Source organism: Dasypus novemcinctus, chromosome 6, assembly GCF_030445035.2.
Source record: "Dasypus novemcinctus isolate mDasNov1 chromosome 6, mDasNov1.1.hap2, whole genome shotgun sequence".
NCBI classification, from domain to species: domain Eukaryota; kingdom Metazoa; phylum Chordata; class Mammalia; order Cingulata; family Dasypodidae; genus Dasypus; species Dasypus novemcinctus.
Genome location: NC_080678.1, coordinates 43118983 through 43139098, shown reverse-complemented (window position 1 = coordinate 43139098; position 20116 = coordinate 43118983). Strand labels below are relative to the sequence as shown.

Below are 20116 nucleotides of genomic sequence, written 5' to 3'. Positions count from 1 at the left end.
AACTTTTTATTTAGGATTCTACATGGCCATTCTTAAGTGAGATAAGTATAGGGTTTTCTCTTTTTTGGTGCCATCTTTGTCAGGTTTGTGTGGCAGTGCCATGATGGTGCCCTAAAAGTAATTAGGAAATGCTTTTCTTTCTCTATGCTCTACAGAGTTTAAATTGTACTAGGGAAAAAAATCTGTTTCTTGACGATTTGAAAGAATTCATCTGTGAAACCCTGGATTTGGTGCTTTGTAGGAAATAACTTTTCTTCCTCGTTTTTTCAACTTCTTTCAAAGTTACTGGTCTGTGCCAGTAACTCTATATTTACCTTGAAGCCATTCACATTGTCCAGATTTTCACACTTTTTGCCCTAGACTTTTGCAAAACACTGTTTTATAATTCTGCTGACTCTGTGGCTATTTCTCCATTTTCATTTCTAATTTTGTGTATGTCTGCACTGTCACTTTTTTCGTCTTAGACTAACAAGTTGTTTATGGTTTTTTGTTTGTTTGTTCAAAGAACTTACTTTTGAATTTATTTAACAGTCCTATAATGTTTTTACCTTGTCTGTTTCCTTGTGTTCTCATTAGGTTTATTTTATTGTGGTGACTGGTTTTCTTTCTTTTTTCCCCCAACTTCTTTAAATTGAAGATTTTATTGTCATTCTTCCTTAATTGCTGATGGATTTTTGTCTTTACATAGCTTAAGCCACTCTCAAGTTTTGAACTGAAGGGTTTTCATTATTGTTTTTTATCTTGACATTCTGTGATTTAAACCTGATTTCCTTGTTAAAAAGAGAGTTTTTAACTTATCAGATAATGGAGAGGGTGTTGTCTCTTTTTGTTATTATGTCATTATGTCCAGTTTCATTGCTTTGCAACCAAGAATATTCTAATGCTATTTCTGCCTTTTCAAATCCACTTGAGTGTTCTTAAAGCCTAATTAAAATCGTAAATATTCAATGAGAACTTTTAAAAAATACGTGTTTCCTTTTATCAGGCTATACAATCTGATAGATCCATAGAATTGGCTCTGTTCATTATATTTTTTCAGATCTTCTACAAAACTACACTTATTTTTTGGTCAACTTGACATTGATATCCTTGAGCTAACAGAAAGGAATAAGGTTTCCTGCTGCTGGTGTTTCTGTTGATTTCTCCTTGAATTCCCTGGAGCTTGTTTTATGACTCTTAATTATATGCTATTTGGTGCATAAAGATTTATGACAGTTATATCCTCATTATAATTTGTATACTTTCTTATTTAAAGGGACTTGTCTTCTTTTAAATCATTTTCTGACTTTAAAAACAAAACAACAAAAAAACTCACAAAAACAACAAAACCTTTATCTATAACTAATTTTATGACCCAGCTTTCTTTTTTTTTATTATTTGTTAATATGCCTTTCTTCTTGTGCTTCATCTTTCTTAGTCATTTTCTTTAGTAGTTATCTCGTGTGGAGAACATGTAGTTGGGTTTTGGTTTTGAACTGATTTGGGAATCTTTTTCTTTCAGTCGGAGAGTATTTCACATTTACATTTATTGGCAAAACAGATCAATTTAATCACCATCCACTCATCTTATTATATGTTATGCTTTCTATAGGAAATCTGTTAAGGATGAGCCCATGGAACTCCTAAAATTAAATGTAGAATTTTGCAAATATATACATCCATATATGAGAGAAGAAAGCCAGAGCCTCAACAGAGTCTCAGTGGGGTTACTGAGCCCAGAGAGCTTAAGAAATACTGTCTTAAGTGTTTCTCCATATGAAGCACCCCAATTCCCTCTCCTTGTAACAGGAGATCCACCTGTCTTCTTGGAGTCTTCCCCTTGATCTCCGGCATCTACTTTGGCACTGGATTGTGAGTTCATTGAGAGGAAGGGATGTAGCTGGTAAACTATGGCAAACCCTGGACTCCTACATATCATGACTCATTGGAAATACTTGGTTTTAGACAGAAAAATTCGAGACTCATATATCATCTGATTTGTCTCCCTCCGATTCTGCTGTGGCAGCCTTGCTTTCCTTTACTTACCCACAGGTTCTATAACTGAACACAATAAAACTTTCTTCGTCGGTCCTCTCTATGAAGGTCACACAGGTATGCTTCTCCCAGTGTCTCATGGCTTGCTTAAAAATGGCCCGCTGGCTTCCTGAAATGACAGAGCAAGTGGCCATCACCTCCCTCGCGGGTCCATTCTTTTCCTAGATACTCTAAAGCATGCTGGCTTACGATAATGCTAATTCTGATGATACAACCCCCCAAACAACAACAACAACAACAACAACAACTTGTTTTGATGATCCAGAATGGAAATGCATTAGGAATAAGGATTTCCCTTGCTAAGAATATTAACATAAATTTACTGAATTACCAAAACCCAGAAACTAAGGAGTTTATGGATTGGAGGGATGGGGGGATAGGCCTTCAAAGTATCCTGGGCTTCCCAACTTTTCCTTTATATTGAAAGTATTTTTCTAAATTTTAAAACACTTTACCTAGGTTATTCGATATGGAAACTGTAGGCCTTTGAAGGAGGTGGCAGTCAGCTCACCAGCTCTACATCCTCCTCCCCCACCCCTTCATTTTATTTTATATCTGTAGACAATGCTCCCATGTACTCTTAAAAAATCTATTTGCATGTTGTCTTGCACGGGTTTCAGAGTTCTCTGAGGAACCCTTAAGCCTAATTTTCTGTAAGGCCTTTGAAACGAGCTGATTTCATACCTTCTCTGATCCTATCTTCATATTTCTTAGATTAAAAATTTTCAAATCAAGTAAAGTGTCACAAGGCAGAAATCAAGCAGTTGTAAACTTCAGGGTGATAGTTGTGCATACCCATTAAGCATTCATTTCTAAATCTATGAATCTGCCAGAAAGATTTTATTAAGTGTTTACATGAAGGTATAAAAAGAATGCAGAAAATATTTGTCTGGGATTAGAAAGAAAGGTGAGGGGCCTGAGGTCTAGTATGACCTTGTAGCAAATAAAATGCTGGGAGAAGCTCCATCGCAGTCTAGGAAGACTGGGGGTGGTATCATGTCATTGTTCCACAAAACCATACATACAGACAAAAACTAACTTAGCTGTCCTTTTTTTTTTTTTTCACATCTTGGAATTTTAGGTCCAAATTGTTCATAGCTCAGTTACTACCAAATAGCAAGTCTACTAGCTACAGAATAACATAATATCCTTGTGTAAAAAAAGCTCGTTATAAAATTAATTTCAGGGAGCAGGTATGGCTCAGTGGTTGAGCACCCAGCCCTGTAGGCAGGCAGAGCAGTCAGCGGGGAGAGCTGCTGTGGCCCCAGGCATCTGCTCAGTCCCACCTGAGTCCTTCCTAAGGGGACTCTCACGCCCTAGGGAGACAAACCTCAGCCTCAAAGCAGGTGTGTCTGGGGGCAACTGACCGGTGAAGTTCCCTCCGATGACGTAGGGGATGACCCCGCCAGGCCAGATCCTCTCTGTCCTTGAGGTTGTGGCTCTTCGGACCCGCGTAGAGAAGGTCTCAGCTCCAGCATTCCAGGTCTTTGGGTGCCTTTCCCTGGAGTTTTGGGGAAGCAAGGCATTCTCCTTGCCATCTGCAAGAGAGTCATATTACTGTTTACACTGCCCTTTTAGTTTTGTGTATTCTGATCAAGGTTAATTCCATTTCTGAGTGTTAGAACATGTGTATAACAAAAGGGGCTGGATCTGGTAAGGTTTTCACTCCCAGGTAGTGGTTTTCCAGTCAGAGGAAAGGTAAGTGCATAGGATGAGAGGGATTCTGGCTTGTTCCCAGCATTGAAAGATGCAGCCAGTGGGCCTCAGAATCAGGTGGGCCCTGACAACTCACAGCCTTTGGTCCAACTTGGGGCCAAGTTAATGGTGTGCTTTCTCTTGGAGCCGTGAGCATTTGGCAGGAACAAGCAGAGTCAATTCTCTGCCATGACCAAATATCATCAATGTTGCAAATTTTGGAAATAATTTGACCAGTACGACAAAGAAAGTGACTCAGTCAGTGATGCTGGGAAAGTACATTCTTTGCAAGATAAAAGCAAAAGCCTCATAAAATTGTCCAGTTCTTCCCAGTCTCTCTGCATGTCTGGACCCTTTTAAGAGAGGAATGTGGGGAACAAAGGAAGGTTCTGGGCCTGAGGGCCCCTGGAAATAGAAGAGAGAGAGACCTAGGGAATAGAATCTCTTAACCCTTTGGTCACCGAAGAATTGATCCACATTCATTTTTATTCATCACTCAGATAATTAAAGGTTTTGTTTTCAGTTTACTTGTTTAGAATCCTTTATTATTCTCACATGGAGTATTTTCTCATTTGTATTTATATTTTTCCCCTAAGAATAAGCTTTTGATTTTGACTATTCTTTTCTTTTTTCTTTATTTTACTAACTTTATTACTTCTATTTTCATTTTATATTTTCCTGTTGTTCCTAATCTAGCTTCTGCTCTTTTCTTTTTTAAATTGATTCACATACCATAATATTCACCCTTTTTTAGTATACAATCCAGCAGTTTTTAGTATATCACAAAGTTGTGCCACCATCATCACCACTATCCAATTCCACAACATTTTCTTTGCCCCCAAAAGCAACGCCTTGTCCATCGGCAGCTGCTCCTCATTTATTTGTTCCTCCTAATCTGTCCGTGTGGATTTACCTCTTCTGGACATTTCTTATAAAAGGAATCATACAATACATGAGTCCTACTGAAGCAGGCTAGTAAGATAGGGAATTAATAGACGGATCTGGAACCTGGCAGAGAGTCCACGTGGACATCCGTACTCCCAAGATGGCTGCTGGAAGACCCCACTCCCAAGATTCTGCTATCCAGAACAAAGACTTCTTCTGGGAGCAAGGAATAACCCCAGGTGTTCGCTAGGGACTTTTTCATTGGGTCCTCATTAGGGGATTGATGAGTGGAGTAATCTATCAAAACAGCAAACAGGTGGAACCCCTCCCCTGCCATTAGCAAAGGGGTGAAATAATTAATAGTTTATAAAGCAAACCATGAGGCCTGAGTGCTCTCCCCCTGCTCTCTTGCCTCTGGACCCGTTCCTACCCTCTGTGCATCACTCTCACCATGTTTCCTCTGCCACGTGGCCATGCAAGTAAACCTGGGCATTTATAATCTATAATGGGGAATTATAGCTTGTAAATCAGCCCTCTTTATCCATTTTCACTCCCTTCCTCTCTATCTGGGGACCCCGATCTGTTATTTTCTCCCATTTCTCTTCCCTTCCTACCTGAATAAATTACTGGCCTAACTCACCCTTCGTGCTCTTGAAATTCATTTCTGCAGCATAGCCAAGAACCTAAATAAAATCCGGTAACACTACCATCTCTGTCGCATCTACTCCACGCTGCTATAGCTGCATTACAAGCACTGCTATTTCTCAGGCCCCTAGACCTCTAGTGTCTGCTTCGGTTTGGCCAATGGGATACCCTGGCATCAAGAAACATAAAAAGGGGAGAAGTCAGGAAATTCCTCCTCTCCTCTCTGCTTTCAGTGGTATCTCTGGAAACATCTCTGTGCCTGTTCTCAGGGTCCAACTTCTGCTGGAAAGCACCTCTCTTCAGGTTCCCAGATGCCATCATGGTTCTAATTTCTACCCAGCAACCCAGCTCCAGGATTTGGGATCACAGCCCATGTTCCTCCAGCCCTAGGGTGGCAGCAGCTTACTGTTGTTACCAAGCTCTGGGGCGCCTCACCATCTCCTATTCAGCTCCTTAGTTCTTTCATCACTTGTCAAATAAATTCTGTAGATTAAATTCTATCTGTTGAAATACTCAGAGTGGTTTCTGTTTTCTGATTGGAATCTAAATGATACATCATTTCTGCCTAATGGGAGAATTTGTTTTCAGCCGAGACCCTATCTTCATCAGAGATTGTTTATAGGTAAAATAAATAGCAACCCATTCAATCTAGCTTAAGTAAAAGAAGATTTATTGCAAGTATACAGAGCTCATGAAACCCACGATTTATTTCAAGTATACAAAACATGAAATCTGTTCTACTCACGACTCTGAACAGGCTTAACCCTCAAATGATAGTATGGATAAGTAGATCAAACTAAGCTGCAGCTGACTATTATAGCATGAAAGCAGTTATAGGCAATATGTAAATGAATGGGCTTGGCTGTTTGCCAATAAAATTTTATTTCCAGAAACAGATGGCAGGCTGGATTTGGTCTCCTGGCCATAGAGTGCTGGCCCATAGGTCTAGGTATCATTTTGTTGATATTTAGAGCTTTCCTCTGTAGCCAGTACAGGATCGATTTTTATAATTTCCCACATGTCCTTGAAATAATATGTATTGTCAAATTGTTTGCTGAAGGATTCTAAATATGTCATTCAAAATTTCTACTTAGAAATATTTTTGGCTGCTTAGCGTACAGTCACTGAATTGTCATTTTCTCCTTTACTCTTAATTTTTGCTTTCTACAGTTCAAGACTACATCAGTTAACTATATACAAGTTACACAATTTTCCAGCAGAACTGTTTCTTTTATCATTCATGGACCTTTTTATTCATAATAATGTTTATCCATAATAAAGTTTATTTTATCTGGTATTAATATTGCTACACCAGTTTTATTTTTATTAGTTTGCATGATAGAGCTTTTACCATCCATTTATTTTCTATCTTTTGTGTAATTATGTTCTTATGTGTATGTGAGTCATTTGACATGTATTTTGTGAGTGAATTCCATTTCTCACAACAAAGATTAAAACAAACTTTGCAATGATCATAATCGTGAGATTCAATGTTGGTTTTTACTGTCATAAAATTGTTTTTTTAACTGAAATTTTACTTCTGATCATTGCAGATTCCTATGCAATTCCTATGAAATAATACTGAGAGATCCCATGTTCCCTTGCCTTTACTCAGTTTCCCTTGATGGTAACATTTTGCATACTATAGTATCACATTGGGAAACAGACATTGATACAATCCATTGGTCTCATTCAGATTCCTCAGTTTTACTTGTACTCATTTGTGAGTGTGTGTGTATGGTAGTCCTATACAATTTTATCATGTGGGTAGGTTTGTGTATCCACGCCATATTTAAGATACTTAAACAGTTCTATCACCGTAAGGATCTCTCACATTATAATTTTATAACCTCATCTGCCTCCTTTCCTCCCTACCCCGTCCATCTCTAAACCTTGGCAACCACTAATCTGTTCTCCATTTCTAAATTTTTGTCATTTCAAGAATGTTTTATAGATGGAATCATAAGGATGAAACCTCTGGAGACTGATTTTTCTCACTCAGCATAATTCCCTGAAATTCCTCCAAGGCATCATGTGTATCAATAGTCTGGTCCTTTACATTGTTGAGTAGTAGTAGTCCATGGTATGGCCATACCACACTTTGTTTAACCATTCATCAGTTGAAGGACATCTGGTTGTTTCTAGCTATTACAAGGAAAGCTGCTATGAGCATTGATGTAAAGGTTTTCATGTGAAGATGACTTTGTATATTTCTGGGATAAATGTCCAAGTGTGGAATTGCTGGGTGATATGGTAATTAATTGACTGTTTAGTTTTATAAGAAACTACCAAACTGGTTTTCAGAGTAGTTGTACCTTTTACATTCCCATCAGCGATGTCTGAGGGATCCCATTTCTCTGTACCCTCATCAGTATTTGGCATTATCATTCTTTTTTATTTTAACCATTCTGATAGTTGTGTAATGATATCTTATTGTGGTTTAAATTTGTATTTCCTTGATGGTCAAGTATGTTGAACATCTTTTCATGTATTTCTTTAGCATTTTTATGTCCTCTTTAGTAAAATCTATTCTTGTCTTCTGCCCGTTTTCTCATTGGATGGTTTGTCTTTACTATTGAGGTGTTGAGAGTTCATTACATATTCTAGATACCGGTACTTTTTTGGATAAGTAGTGTGCAAATATTTTTCTCTCACTTTGTAGCTTGCCTTTTCATCCTCTTCATATGCACTTTTGCAGAGAAGAAGCTTTTTTTAAACATTTATGAGGTCCAATTTATTAACTTTTCCTTTTGTGGATTATACTTTTGTTGTAAAGTGTACAAGCTCTTTGCCTAGGTCTAGGTCTGAAAGATTTTCTACTATTTTTTTTTCCTGTTTTATAGCTTTATATTTTACACTTCAGTCCATGATCCATTTCAAGTAAATTTAGCATAAGGTGTAGGGTTTAGGTCAAGGTTCATTTTTTGGGGTGAACAGCCTGTCTTAGTTTGCTAAATGCTGTCCTAGTAATATACCAGAAATGTGTTGGCTTTTATAACAGGAATTACCCCTCCCCTTCCCCCATCCTACCCCTGCTCCTGGCCTGCTGTTTTTGCTGTCTGTCCATTCACTGTGTGATCTTCTGTATCTATTTCTCTTTTGTCTTCTCTTCTTGTCTTTCTCTTCCACCAGGATTCAATCCTCAGGATCTCTGATGTGGAGAGAAGTTCCCTGTCAATTGCACCACCTCAGTTCCTGGTCTCTGCTGTGCCTCGTCTTGACTCTTCCCTTCATCTCTCCTTTGTTTTGTCATCATCTTGCTGTGTGACTCACTTGTGCAGGTACTGGCTCACCACATGGGCACTCAGTTCACCATGCAGGCACTGACTCATTTTCTCTTCTTTTTCACCAGGAGGCCCCAGGGATCAAACCTGGGTCCTCCCATATGGTAGATGGTGGCCTTATCACTTGAGCCACATCTACTTCCTTATAATAGGAATTTACTAGGTTAAAAGCTTACAGTTTTGAGGCTGTGAAAATGTCCAAATTAAGGCATCATCAGAGATGCTCTCTCACCAAAGATTAGCTGCTGGTGATCCTGGACTATTCCCACTTAGAAAGACACGACAGTGGCTCTCCAGCCTGGGACTCTATCTTCTACTCCAGGCTTACTTTTGACTCAAGGTCACCTCTTCATGATCAGGAATATGACTCATATCTCTCCTCTGCTCTAATCTTTGGCTCTTTCAACCTCTCAGGGGCCTCTTTCTATGCCTTTGTGCTCCTCTGATTCTAGCTTCTGGCCTCCAGGACCTCCTTCTCAGCCTCTTGGGGGTCCTCTGATTCTGACACTTTTCCTCTGTGTGTCTCTGCTTTCAGTCCTGCATTTATAAAGGACTCCAGCAAGAGGACCAAGACCCACCCTGGGTCATGCCTCACTGAAGCAATCCAATCAAAGACCCTTCAACTAATTCCAACCCAATCAAAGGATCCCACACCCATAGAAATGGATTAGCTCCAAAACATGATCTTTTCTGAGGTCCACAAAATTGTTCAAACTATCACCCAGCCTATGGATGTCCAATTGTTCCAGATCCTTTGTTAAAACAGCTTGTGAAACACTGTAAAAAAACAAAAAAAAAAAAAGTTGAACATATTTGAATGGGTGAATTTTTTGGATTCTTTATGTTTTTTTTTTTGTTTTATTTGTTTTGTTTTTAAAGATTTATTTATTTCTCTCCCCTTCTCGCCCCCCACCCCGGTTGTCTGTTCTCTGTCTATTTGCTGCGTCTTCTTTGTCCGCTTCTGTTGTTGTCAGTGGCACGGGAATCTGTTTCTTTTTGTTGCATCATCTTGCTGTGTCAGTTCTCTGTGTGTGTGGCACCACTCCTGGGCAGGCTGCACTTTCTTTCGCGCTGGGCAGCTCTCCTTATGGGGCGCACTCCTTGCACGTGGGGCTCCCCTACGCGGGGGACGCCCCTGCATGGCACGGCACTCCTTGCGCGCATCAGCACTGCGCATGGGCCAGCTCCACACGGGTCAAGGAGGCCCAGGGTTTGAACCACGGACCTCCCATGTGGTAGACGGATGCCCCAACCACTGGGCCAAGTCCGCCACCCTTTATGTTGATCTATTGATTTTTTTAATATACTCCCTAACAATACCACACTGTCTTGATTATTGTAGCTATGTGTGTGGCAGTTGGAAATAATTTTTTAAATCCCAAAAAGAGAAATACTATGTTTGTAAACTAATCAATTCCTCTGGGTGTGATACCCTTTAATTGTATTACATACAATTGAGAGGACTTTGATTAGATTACTTGATAAGATCACTTTAGGGCTTTTGATTGGACTATGTCAGTGAGGTATGACTCAGGTTGAGTCTCTGTACCCTTGCTGGGTTTGATACAAACAGATATTCAGACAGAAAGACACAGGAAAAGGAAGCCACCATATTTGTTGCTGCCATGTGATGGAAAGGAGAGGCTTAAGGAATTGAGGCCCTGGGGAGAGATAAGCTGTTTGCCTGATAGCTTGCAGCTGAAACTAGGACGTACAGCAGTTTGGTATTGTTTATGAATTCCAAAAATATATATTGGATTATGTTTGTAAACTGGTCTCTTCCTCTGGGCATATTAGATTGTACTGGATTCAGAGGTTTCACTCTTACTTGATTAAATTATGATTAAGGCTTTGATTGGGCCACATCAGTAGAACATTGAGAAAATGACATGACAGAGGAGACAATTGGAGTTTTGGATGCTGAAGCTCCAGGAAGTAAACACACAGGAGAAGAACATAGAGGAATAGATGTAGACATAGACATAGCAGAGGTCCCGGGAAGAGAAAGAGCCTGATAGTCTACAGCTGACCTTGTGGAGAGAACAGAGCAGCTGAGCCCAGAGAAGAATGAGCCCCAGGAGAGAGATGAGACTTTTCCCAGTCTACAGCTGATATTGGAAGAAGCTAGGACCATAGAGCCCTAAAAGGAAGAGGAAGGCTAAACCCTTTCAGAAGTCGGCAGCCATCTTGCTCCAACCCATGGCAGCAGACTTTGGTGAAGGAAGTAACTTACACTTCACGCCTGGTAACTGTAAGCTTCTACCCCAAATAAATACCCTTTATAAAAGCCTACAAATTTCTGGTATTTTGCATCAGCACCCCTTTGGCTAACTAATACAGGAAGGAAGGGAGCAGCTGAGTCTGAGAGAAGAGGCACAGTAAGAGACAACCCCTATGCAAGCTCCAGTAGGAGGTACAGTCTAGGAGAGGCAGAGATGAGGCAGGGATCACCTACCATCTTGCTTCAACATGTGGCAGCTGACATGGGTGAGAAAGCACCTCTTATAGTGCCTTGAATCAAACTTTTCACAACCTTGGAATTCTAAGCTTTTACCCCAAATAAATACCCTTTATAAAAGCCAATACATTTCTGATACTTTGCATTGGCAGCTCTTTGGCAAACTAAAACAATATGGTAAGCTTCAATATCAGGTAGAGCGATTTCATCCTATATTCTTTTTTGTCATAATTGTTTACACCATTCTCAGACCTATGTCTTTCAAAATAAATTTTAGAATAAGCTTGTCTATGTCTACAACAATCTTGCTGGAATTTTGTAAGAATTGTATTAAACCTGCAGATCAATTTGGAGAGAATTGACATCTTTACTATATTGAGTCTTCCAATCCATGAACACAGCTATTTTCCCATTTATTTAGGTTATCTTTGATGTCCTTCATCAGCATTTAAAAATTTTTTGGCTTACAAATCCTGTACATGTATTGTTAAAGGTACACCTAAGCATTTCATTTTCTTTGGAGTAATGGTAAATGTTACTGTGCTTTGAATTTCTGCAGGTCCATTGTTAGTATATAGAAACATGAGTGATTTTTGTGTATTGGTCTTACATTCCATCATCTTGTTGAATTCATTCGTTCTAGTTCATTTGTTTGTTTTGTAGATTCATGTCATTTGCAAATAGGGACCATTTTATTTCTTCCTGTTCAATCAGTATGCCTTTTATTTCTTTTTCTTAACTAATTGCAATGCCTAGAATTTCCAGAGCTAAGGTGAATAATAGTAGTGAACGCACACATCCTTGCCTTGTCCTTGATCTTAGGAGGTAGGCATTCAGTATTTCATCATTAAATGTGATGTTAGCTGTAGGGTTTTTATATATGATCTTTATTGTGTTAAGGTGGTTTTCCTCTATTCCTAACTTATTGTGGGTTTTTAAAATCATGAACAGTGTTAGATTTTGTCAAATGCTTTTTCTGCATCAATTGACATGATCATATGATTTTCTTTTGTAGCCTGTTGATATCATGGATTACATTGTTTGATTTTCAAATGTTGAACCAGTCTTGTATACCTGGAATAAATCCCACTTGGTCATGGGTCATATGCTTCATAAATTTTATGCACTGTTGGATTAGATCCGTCTCTTTCAGCAAATAGTAACTAGATTTTTTTGTTATGGTTGTCCAACCCAAGAACTCCACTTTAACAGGTCAATTTTATTTATTTTGATTACTGATGTACCTGGACTTATTTCCTTCCCGTTTGTTTTCTGCTTCTTTTTGCCATTTTTTTCTTTGCTCCTTTTTTCTCCTTTCCTGCTTTCTATTAAATTAAGAACTTTTTCTATATTTACTTTTTATTTTCATTGCCCCCTCTTATTCTTTAGTATCAGCTTTAATTTTTAACACTTACACTTGATTTAACAAAGTATAAGTGATTAGTAAACTAGAAGATAGATCTGAAGAAACCAGAAACTCGATTCATATTCTGAAAAAATACAAGGATCTTAAAATACTTTAATTTGTAAAACCCTCTAGTTTCTCACATTATTGTTTACTTGCTCCCCCCCCCCAACAGGGTAATTATTTATTATATGAATAGTGAGAATTAAATAAATTATTGACAAAATTAAGTAAAATAACTCAGCACAATGCCAGCATACATAAATTCTCAGTAAATATGTATTATTTTCATATATTATTATAAGATAAAAATTGATACCCTAAAAATCCAAATTCTGATTTTAAACTTCTTCAAGATTTCATAGTAAATTAATCCTATTAGGAATTTGATTGATGAAGTTACTTAACCTACAAACTTTAAGGAACTGTGATTTCCATTATCTCAACTCTTCTTTATCTACTTTTCTGATTATTCATAAGCTTTTTTTTTTGCTTTCCAAGTTGCTCTTTTATTTATTTTTTAATAAAACTTTTTAAAATTAAAGTTAATAGATCACATAGAATGTTACATTAAAAAAACATAAGAGGTTCCCATATAACCCACACCCCATTCCCCCACCACCATCATTTTTGTGAATTGTATGTTTTTGAAGATATATATGAATTGGGAGAAAAAGAAACCAATAATTCAACTGTTTTAATACTGAAAATAGACAAGTTTCTTTTTGTTTACTTGCCTTTAACCTCCCAAATTAGACCCTATTGCTATAGTTTGCTTGCTTGTTTGTTTGTAATACAGATTTATATCTTCCTACATTTTCACCACTTCCTTGTTTACTGTTACTTCTTGCATCCCATTTCTCTTTCCTGAATATTAGTTTTTTAATATTGTTTCATGATGATAATGAACTCTTTCACTCTTCATCTGTACATATTTGTATTTTATCCTCACTCTACTCTTGAAAGAAAGTCTAGGTGGGACTGCATAGAATTCTAAGTTGACAGATATTTTCTCCCCAGAACTTCAAAGATATGATCCCAATGTCTTTTGTCTTCATGGTTGCCAATGCAAGGTATCCTGTTAGTCCAATGCTCATTCTTTGACCTAAACTGTCTTTTCTTTTGTTCTGTTTTCTTTCTGTTTTTGTCTTTGGTGTTCCTTGATATTATTATGATTGTCTACATATGGATTTACTTCCCTGATTGAAACTCAGTGTGGTTTTTGAAAATTCACATCTTCCTTCAATTCTGGAAAAATCGAATTCATTATCCCTTTCTTTTTTTTAAAGATTTATTTTTATTTATTTAATTCCCCTCCCCTCCCCCGGTTGTCTGTTCTCTGTGTCCATTTGCTGCGTCTTGTTTCTTTGTCCGCTTCTGTTGTCGTTAGCGGCACGGGAAGTGTGGGCAGCGCCATTCCTCGGCAGGCTGCTCCCTCCTTCGCGCTGAGTGGCTCTCCTTATGGGTGCACTCCTTGCGCGTGGGGCTCCCCTACACGGGGGACACCCCTGTGTGGCAGGGCACTCCTTGCGCGCATCAGCACTGCGCATGGGCCAGCTCCACACGGGTCAAGGAGGCCCGGGGCTTGAACCGCAGACCTCCCATGTGGTAGACGGACGCCCTAACCACTGGGCCAAAGTCCGTTTCCCCATTATCCCTTTCAATATTGCCTCTCTCCCAATCTCTTGATGGGGGTTCTCTGGCCTTCTAGAACACCTATTGACTGCAATTAAACATTCTTGTTCTATTCTCCATGTGATTTCACCTTTCTTTCATATTTTCTCTTTATCTCAGTGCTACAGTCTGTGGTTTCCTCAGATTTATTTTCTATTCATCAATTCTCTCTTCAATTGTGTTCAATATACTATTTATCCCATCCAAGTTTCAACAAACATTGTTCATTTCTAGCAGCTATATTTATTTATTTTTTTTTATTGGAAATTTTTTTTTATTATTATTATTTTTAATTACATTAAAAAAAATATATGAGGTCCCATTCAACCCCACCACCCCCGCCCCCCACTCCCCCCACAGCAACACTCTCTCACATAATCGTGATACATCCATTGCACCTGGTAAGTTCATCTCTGAGCATCACTGCACCCCATAGTCAATGGTCCACATCATAGCCCAGACTCTCTCACGTTCCATCCAGTGGGCCCTGGGGGGATCTACAGTGTCCCGTAATTGTCCGTGAAGCACTATCCAGGACAACTCCACGTCCCGAAAACGCCTCCACATCTCATCTCTTCCTCCCGTTCCCCACACCCAGCAGCCCCCATGGCTACCGTTCCCACACCCATTTCACATTTTCTCTGTGGACATTGGATTGGTTGTGTCCATTGCACACCTATGTCAAGTGAGGGCTTAGATTCCACATGGGTACTGGATGCACTCTTCCCGCTTCTAGTTGTAGACACTCTAGGCTCCATGTTGTGATGGTTGACCTTCTTCAACTCCATGTTAGCTGAGTGGAGTAAGTCCAATAAGTCAAAGTGTAGGAGCTGAAGTCTGTTGAGGCTCTGGGCCTGGGTGTCATATTATCAGTCCAGAGATTCAAATCCCCTACATATATCTTAAACTCAGCACCAACTACAATTCCAATAAAGTAGCATGCAAGTCTTGTGAAAAGAGATCCCCTCTGAGTCCATTTCCATCACGCAGAAACACCAGCTCCAAAGAAGGGCCATCTGTCATGGCAGTGAACCCCTTCTGCCATGACCATAGAACCCGTGGATCTCTTTATCCCTCAAAAGAACCAATACCTGGGGTTGTATCTACCTTATCTGTCTCTTAGACTCTGTTCAGTTGTACATAGGGGTATTCCTTCTGACAACCTCCAGACTCTTTTTTAGAGACTCACAGCCTTATAATCTCATTTCTCCTTTCCATTTCCCCCTTACATTAGGTCAAACCGCTTCCCGAAGTCATGTTATTATATGTAGACAGGTATATTCTGCTGTTCCGCATTGAATCTTTAATTCAAGGTCATTTTCTAGTTGCTTCTTCAGCTGGTATGTGGTAGTGATCCCTCGGTGCCAGGGAGGCTCATCCCCGGGTGTCGTGTCCCACGCTGGGGGGAATGCATCACATCTACATGCTGAGTTTGGCTGTGAGAGTGGCCACATTTGAGTAACATGAAGGCTCTAGCAGCTATATTTAGTGCATTCAAATCCATCTGCTCTTTTTTCGCTTTGTCCTGTATTTTTGGCTTTTTTCCCCCACTATGGTTTCAATTTCTTCCTTTGACTCTCTAGTCATTTTAGGCATACTTATTATAATCTATTTCAGATTGCTCTATTATTTCTAGATCTTGGAATATAAATTTTCCAATTTACTTTGTCTGATAAGTCTCCCTCATGTATTAACTTTTTTGTTTCTAATATTTCTGTATTAAATTCATTTTTAGGGAGGTTATTCCTCCCCTCAGTAGTCCCATATACCCTGGATCTTGGTTGTGACTCTGTTTTGTGAATTTTTGTCTTCCAAGGCTCGTGGGATTTTATGGCTCCTAGGTCGATTTTTATATTAATTTCTCTATTCAGGGTTTCCATATATAGGAAGTATAAATTGAGAATTCATACCTATACAAGGAAGAGTATTGAAATTCAGTTTCCCATAGAAGATATGTGGGACCAAGACATGTCTTCCTTACCCATATGGGCATTATGGGCACTACGTGGGCATCAGAACACCAGCCTGCAGCCCCTCAAATCCTGGTCAATGTCCAGTGAATGCTGCACAGTTCTCCAGGTTTACATTTCCTGTTCTCTTCTGATCATGGTGATTTACCTTTCTTTCCTCTGAGATAGACTCTGAGCTTTTAATTGGGGAAGAGATTCTTTTTTTTCTCTCATCACTTCCATGTTTGCACAAGGAGTTCTTACAAGTTCAGTCAGTTTTATTGCCCAAACCAGAAAGCTGGTTTGCAATGCATTTTTCAGCCTGAAAATAATCATTTTACTCTTAGAACCTCTAGAACAGAAGTCATACACTTGCAGCCCTTGGGATAAATCCAACCCACAGATGTGTTTTGTTTGGCCTGGACACTTTTGGCTCACACTGTGTTGTTTTTTTTAAACTTCATTTTAGAAGCCAATTTTTAAAAATCAAGGGATTTTATATAAGAATTCATATTTTCCAGTTTCCCTTTAAAGATGGAAAGATCTGGCAACAGTGGACCTATCTTCTGTCATGGTAAAATCCACTGGAATTAAGGAGCATCTGCTCCCTATAGTCAGGGCTGGGTTTTCTCGCATTTGCCACCATCTCTCTCCACTTAATGTCCCATCCAGCCCACTTCACCCATTCGCATTACTGCCTGACCTCTCCCAATATTCTAATGTGCTATCCCAACTTTTGACTACAAAGGGTATCAAGATGTCAAATGCAAATTGCCCTAGTAGACTGGAAGCTCTGTGGGGGCAGGAAATGTGACTGGCTTGTTTATCACTGTGTCCTCCACACCTGGCACAGTGCCTGGCTGATGACAAGCAGTCAGTATTTTTGTATTTTGAATGAATGGATTAAAGAATGGACAACTTACTCTAAAAATAAACATCCCAACAGTCCAAGCAATTGTGTGGCGGAAGCCGCTCCAAAATGTTGGCAATGCTGACGCCCCTAATGCTTACATCCTGAGAATCATCAGGTCTTAAGTAATCGCAAGCAGCGATGTAGCAAGTGGAAGTTTGTTATTCATTTCCCACATGATTTTCAACAAGTCCCTTAATTTTCTTATACTGCCAACTCTTTTTGGAGAATGGGCAAACATACTTCTCTTTCCAAGGGACTAACACTAAGACATCCCGTTTATCAGACAAGCTGTGCTATATATATGTGACCCAGAATTGTAAGGGCCAGTTTTATGTATCCAAGTCAGCATGGGAAAATCTCAAGTGCACCTGGAAGGAGACAGGGGTGTAATTTCCAGAGATCAGTTATTGAATGACAGCTTCCCCCTCGGTCCAGTGAGAAATTTAATTTGCTGAGGACTCAACACAGGAAGCATTTGCCGATTAAAAATATGTCTAAACAGATGTTCTGCTTAGCCTGGAAGGAGGATCTTAATGCAACTGTCATTATTGGATTTTCTTGGATTACTACTATCTGGAATCAGAGTCCAAATAGAAGGATGTAATTATTTATTATGGCCAAGAGTCCTGCATTTGAAGAGGAGCTCAGGGGCGTCTGAAAGGATTTAACACGCCGGGGGTAGGGAGGGGGATGAAGTCCATTTAAATTCTCTGGCTCTGGACGTGGATCCTGTACTCTCTGAAAAAGCAGAGCAGCCGTTGCTATTCATTATTCCATTTCCAGCTGAAGGCACACCCATGGCATAAACAGAATCAGGCTTGACCCGGCCTTCCCAGGCGAGGAACTGCAATTTTTAGATTGGGCAAGCAGTCACCCCACACTGGAAGTAAACACTCTGACGGTCCAGGCATCCGCACACTCCTCACCCCGCTGTGACAAGCGCATTCCCACCCTGTGGCAAGCCTGAAAGACTAAAGAGCAGCCCCTTACCAAAAGGAGGGGCTGCTGCTTATTCACCACAATGGTTCTCAAACCTGGAGGAACGTTAGAATCAACGGGGAAGGTTTTCAAAAATTCTGATGTCTACGCCCCCTGCCTTCAGATTGTGGCTCAATTAAATGGCCTGGAACAGAGTCAAAGCGTTTGTAGATTTTAAAGCTCCCCAGTAATTTGAAAGCTCAGGCAGGTTTGAGAACCATTATATAGCCCAAAGGTTAAGAGCAAGGGGCTTGGGGTCCGGGGGACTTAGGCTCAGGGCAAATGCTGCCATCTGTTCTGTGCATGACCTTGGACATGCCACTCACCCCTCTGAGTCTTACTTCCTGCCGCACGGAGGTGATGTGAGCATTGAAGGAGGTAAAGAACATCAAACGCCCGCCACAGGTAAGGATGAGGTAAGGGTGAGCTGCAGTAATGACTCTGAAGGTCTGCACCTGGAAAGGGCTAGCTAGTGGCCCTAAAGTTAGTCAGGCTCAGGAGTTACAGATGCACTGAGGTACCTGACATTCAGGGTTTCAAGGGCTGAGTGCTGTTTTGTGCCCAAATTCGCGGTATCCCTATTCTCCCTTGCAACCAGATTCCATTATTCTTTGCTTCAGCATGAAGCCCTCAGGGACTGTGACTAAAAATGAAAGACCCATTCTTTTCTTTTATGAATATGGATCTGGACATCAGGCACTATCAAAACAGTCACAGCTTCATTCGCAGAGCAGTTACACACCCCATTTCATTTAATCCCATTACCAGCTCTGAAATGCACGCTGAGCTCTCATCTCCAGGGGGAGGAGAAACCTCTGACCAAACGGTCGGCAGGGGCTGCTGCGTGAGCCATTCTTAGAGCCCCCTACCCTCAAAGCTGGAAGCACAAATCCCCACCGTCGGGGCTGAAGGGAGCCACATAATGCCAGGAAATAAACCCGCTGCCGAGGCCCGCGAGCTAGGGGCTCCCCTCCCATCCTTTCTCCTGCTTGGGCAGTCTTTTTTTCTGGGGGTGGCAGGAGAGGGGGATGGTGATTAAAGGGGAATTTGAGATTGACACAACTTATCTTTAATTGCAACAAAAACAAGAGGCACCCCAGTGTCCTGGGGGGAGAGAAGGAGGGCAAGAGGGACAGGAGAGCACAGCCTACCCTCGCCTCACCTCTGAGTCTCCTTCCTCCTCAGGATTGCCTTGGATGCTTAAAGACCTGCTAGCCTGCCTCTGCAATGCAGGGTGGAGGGACTGACCATTTCCTCTTTAACCAAACCCGGGTCATTTGAGGGGCTTCAGACTAGGATTTAGCCAGCTTCAGCAGGATGGGGACCGGGCAGTGGGTGCTGTCATCATCCTCCTTAAAAAGCCTGCTCTCATTGCAGTTTGGGTCCTGTGCACAAGTGTCCTGGAGACAGTTTTAACGGGCTACAGCAGCCTTACTCCTTCCTGTCCTCCTTAATTGTGTTTCTGTGCAGCTGTTGCACAGCTGTGGGATCCCAGTCCAGAAGTGGATGATGTGAGGACCAAGGGGGGGGGCACAGTCACTGAGCACCTGGCTGTGCACTTCATAGACATATTATTTCCTATTCTCAGCAAACCTCGTAGGAGGAATTGGATAATGTATCCAAGGTCTTAGCTATTAAATGGCTGAGCTAGATTCAAACCCAGCCATGCCTATCTGTCCAGATTTATTTGTGTCATTTTACAACCATCACCCTGGTTAATATTTAAATCTGATATTATCTATTTCCGGTGAGCTGGTAAGAAGCAAGGACAGAAGGTAGTAGATAATCTTTAAATATAGCTGCCAACAAGTGTTCTCCTTGCTGTAAGTTCACGCCCTTTCTCACATTAAAGAGTGGTTTCTACATCCCTCTCGCTGAACCTGGGCTGGCCCTGTGGCTTGCTCTGACCAGCAGAATGTGGCAGACATCTTGAGGCCAATCAGGATTAGGGTGGGCTCTAATGCCATGTGGCCGGCGCCCCTGTAAGAGAGGGAGAGGAGACCCGGGGAGCAAAGGGGGAGAAGGCCAGGTGACAGTGGAGACAGAGAGCATCACGGTTGCTGACAAGCCACCGCCAGAAGCCAGGAGAGAGGCGTGGAACACAGTCTTCCCTGCTCAGTTTTGAGGACACGTGGCCCTGCCCACACCCTGATTTCAGACTTCCAGTCTCCAGAAGTGTGAGGCAGTAAGTTTCTG

General features: G+C 40.7%; 1 protein-coding gene across 1 annotated transcript in view; it reads right to left on the bottom strand.

Annotated features, from left to right (window-relative positions):
• The window catches only part of TLL2 (tolloid like 2), a 148858-nt gene that overhangs the window by 53813 nt on the left and 74929 nt on the right, over positions 1-20116 (bottom strand). Inside the window, exons 4-5 of the mRNA XM_058298668.2 lie at positions 3402-3572; positions 2026-2143 (exon numbers count right to left, since the gene is read on the bottom strand). Coding sequence (XP_058154651.1) covers positions 2026-2143; positions 3402-3572 — 289 coding nt within the window. The remainder of the gene's footprint in view (positions 1-2025; positions 2144-3401; positions 3573-20116) is intronic.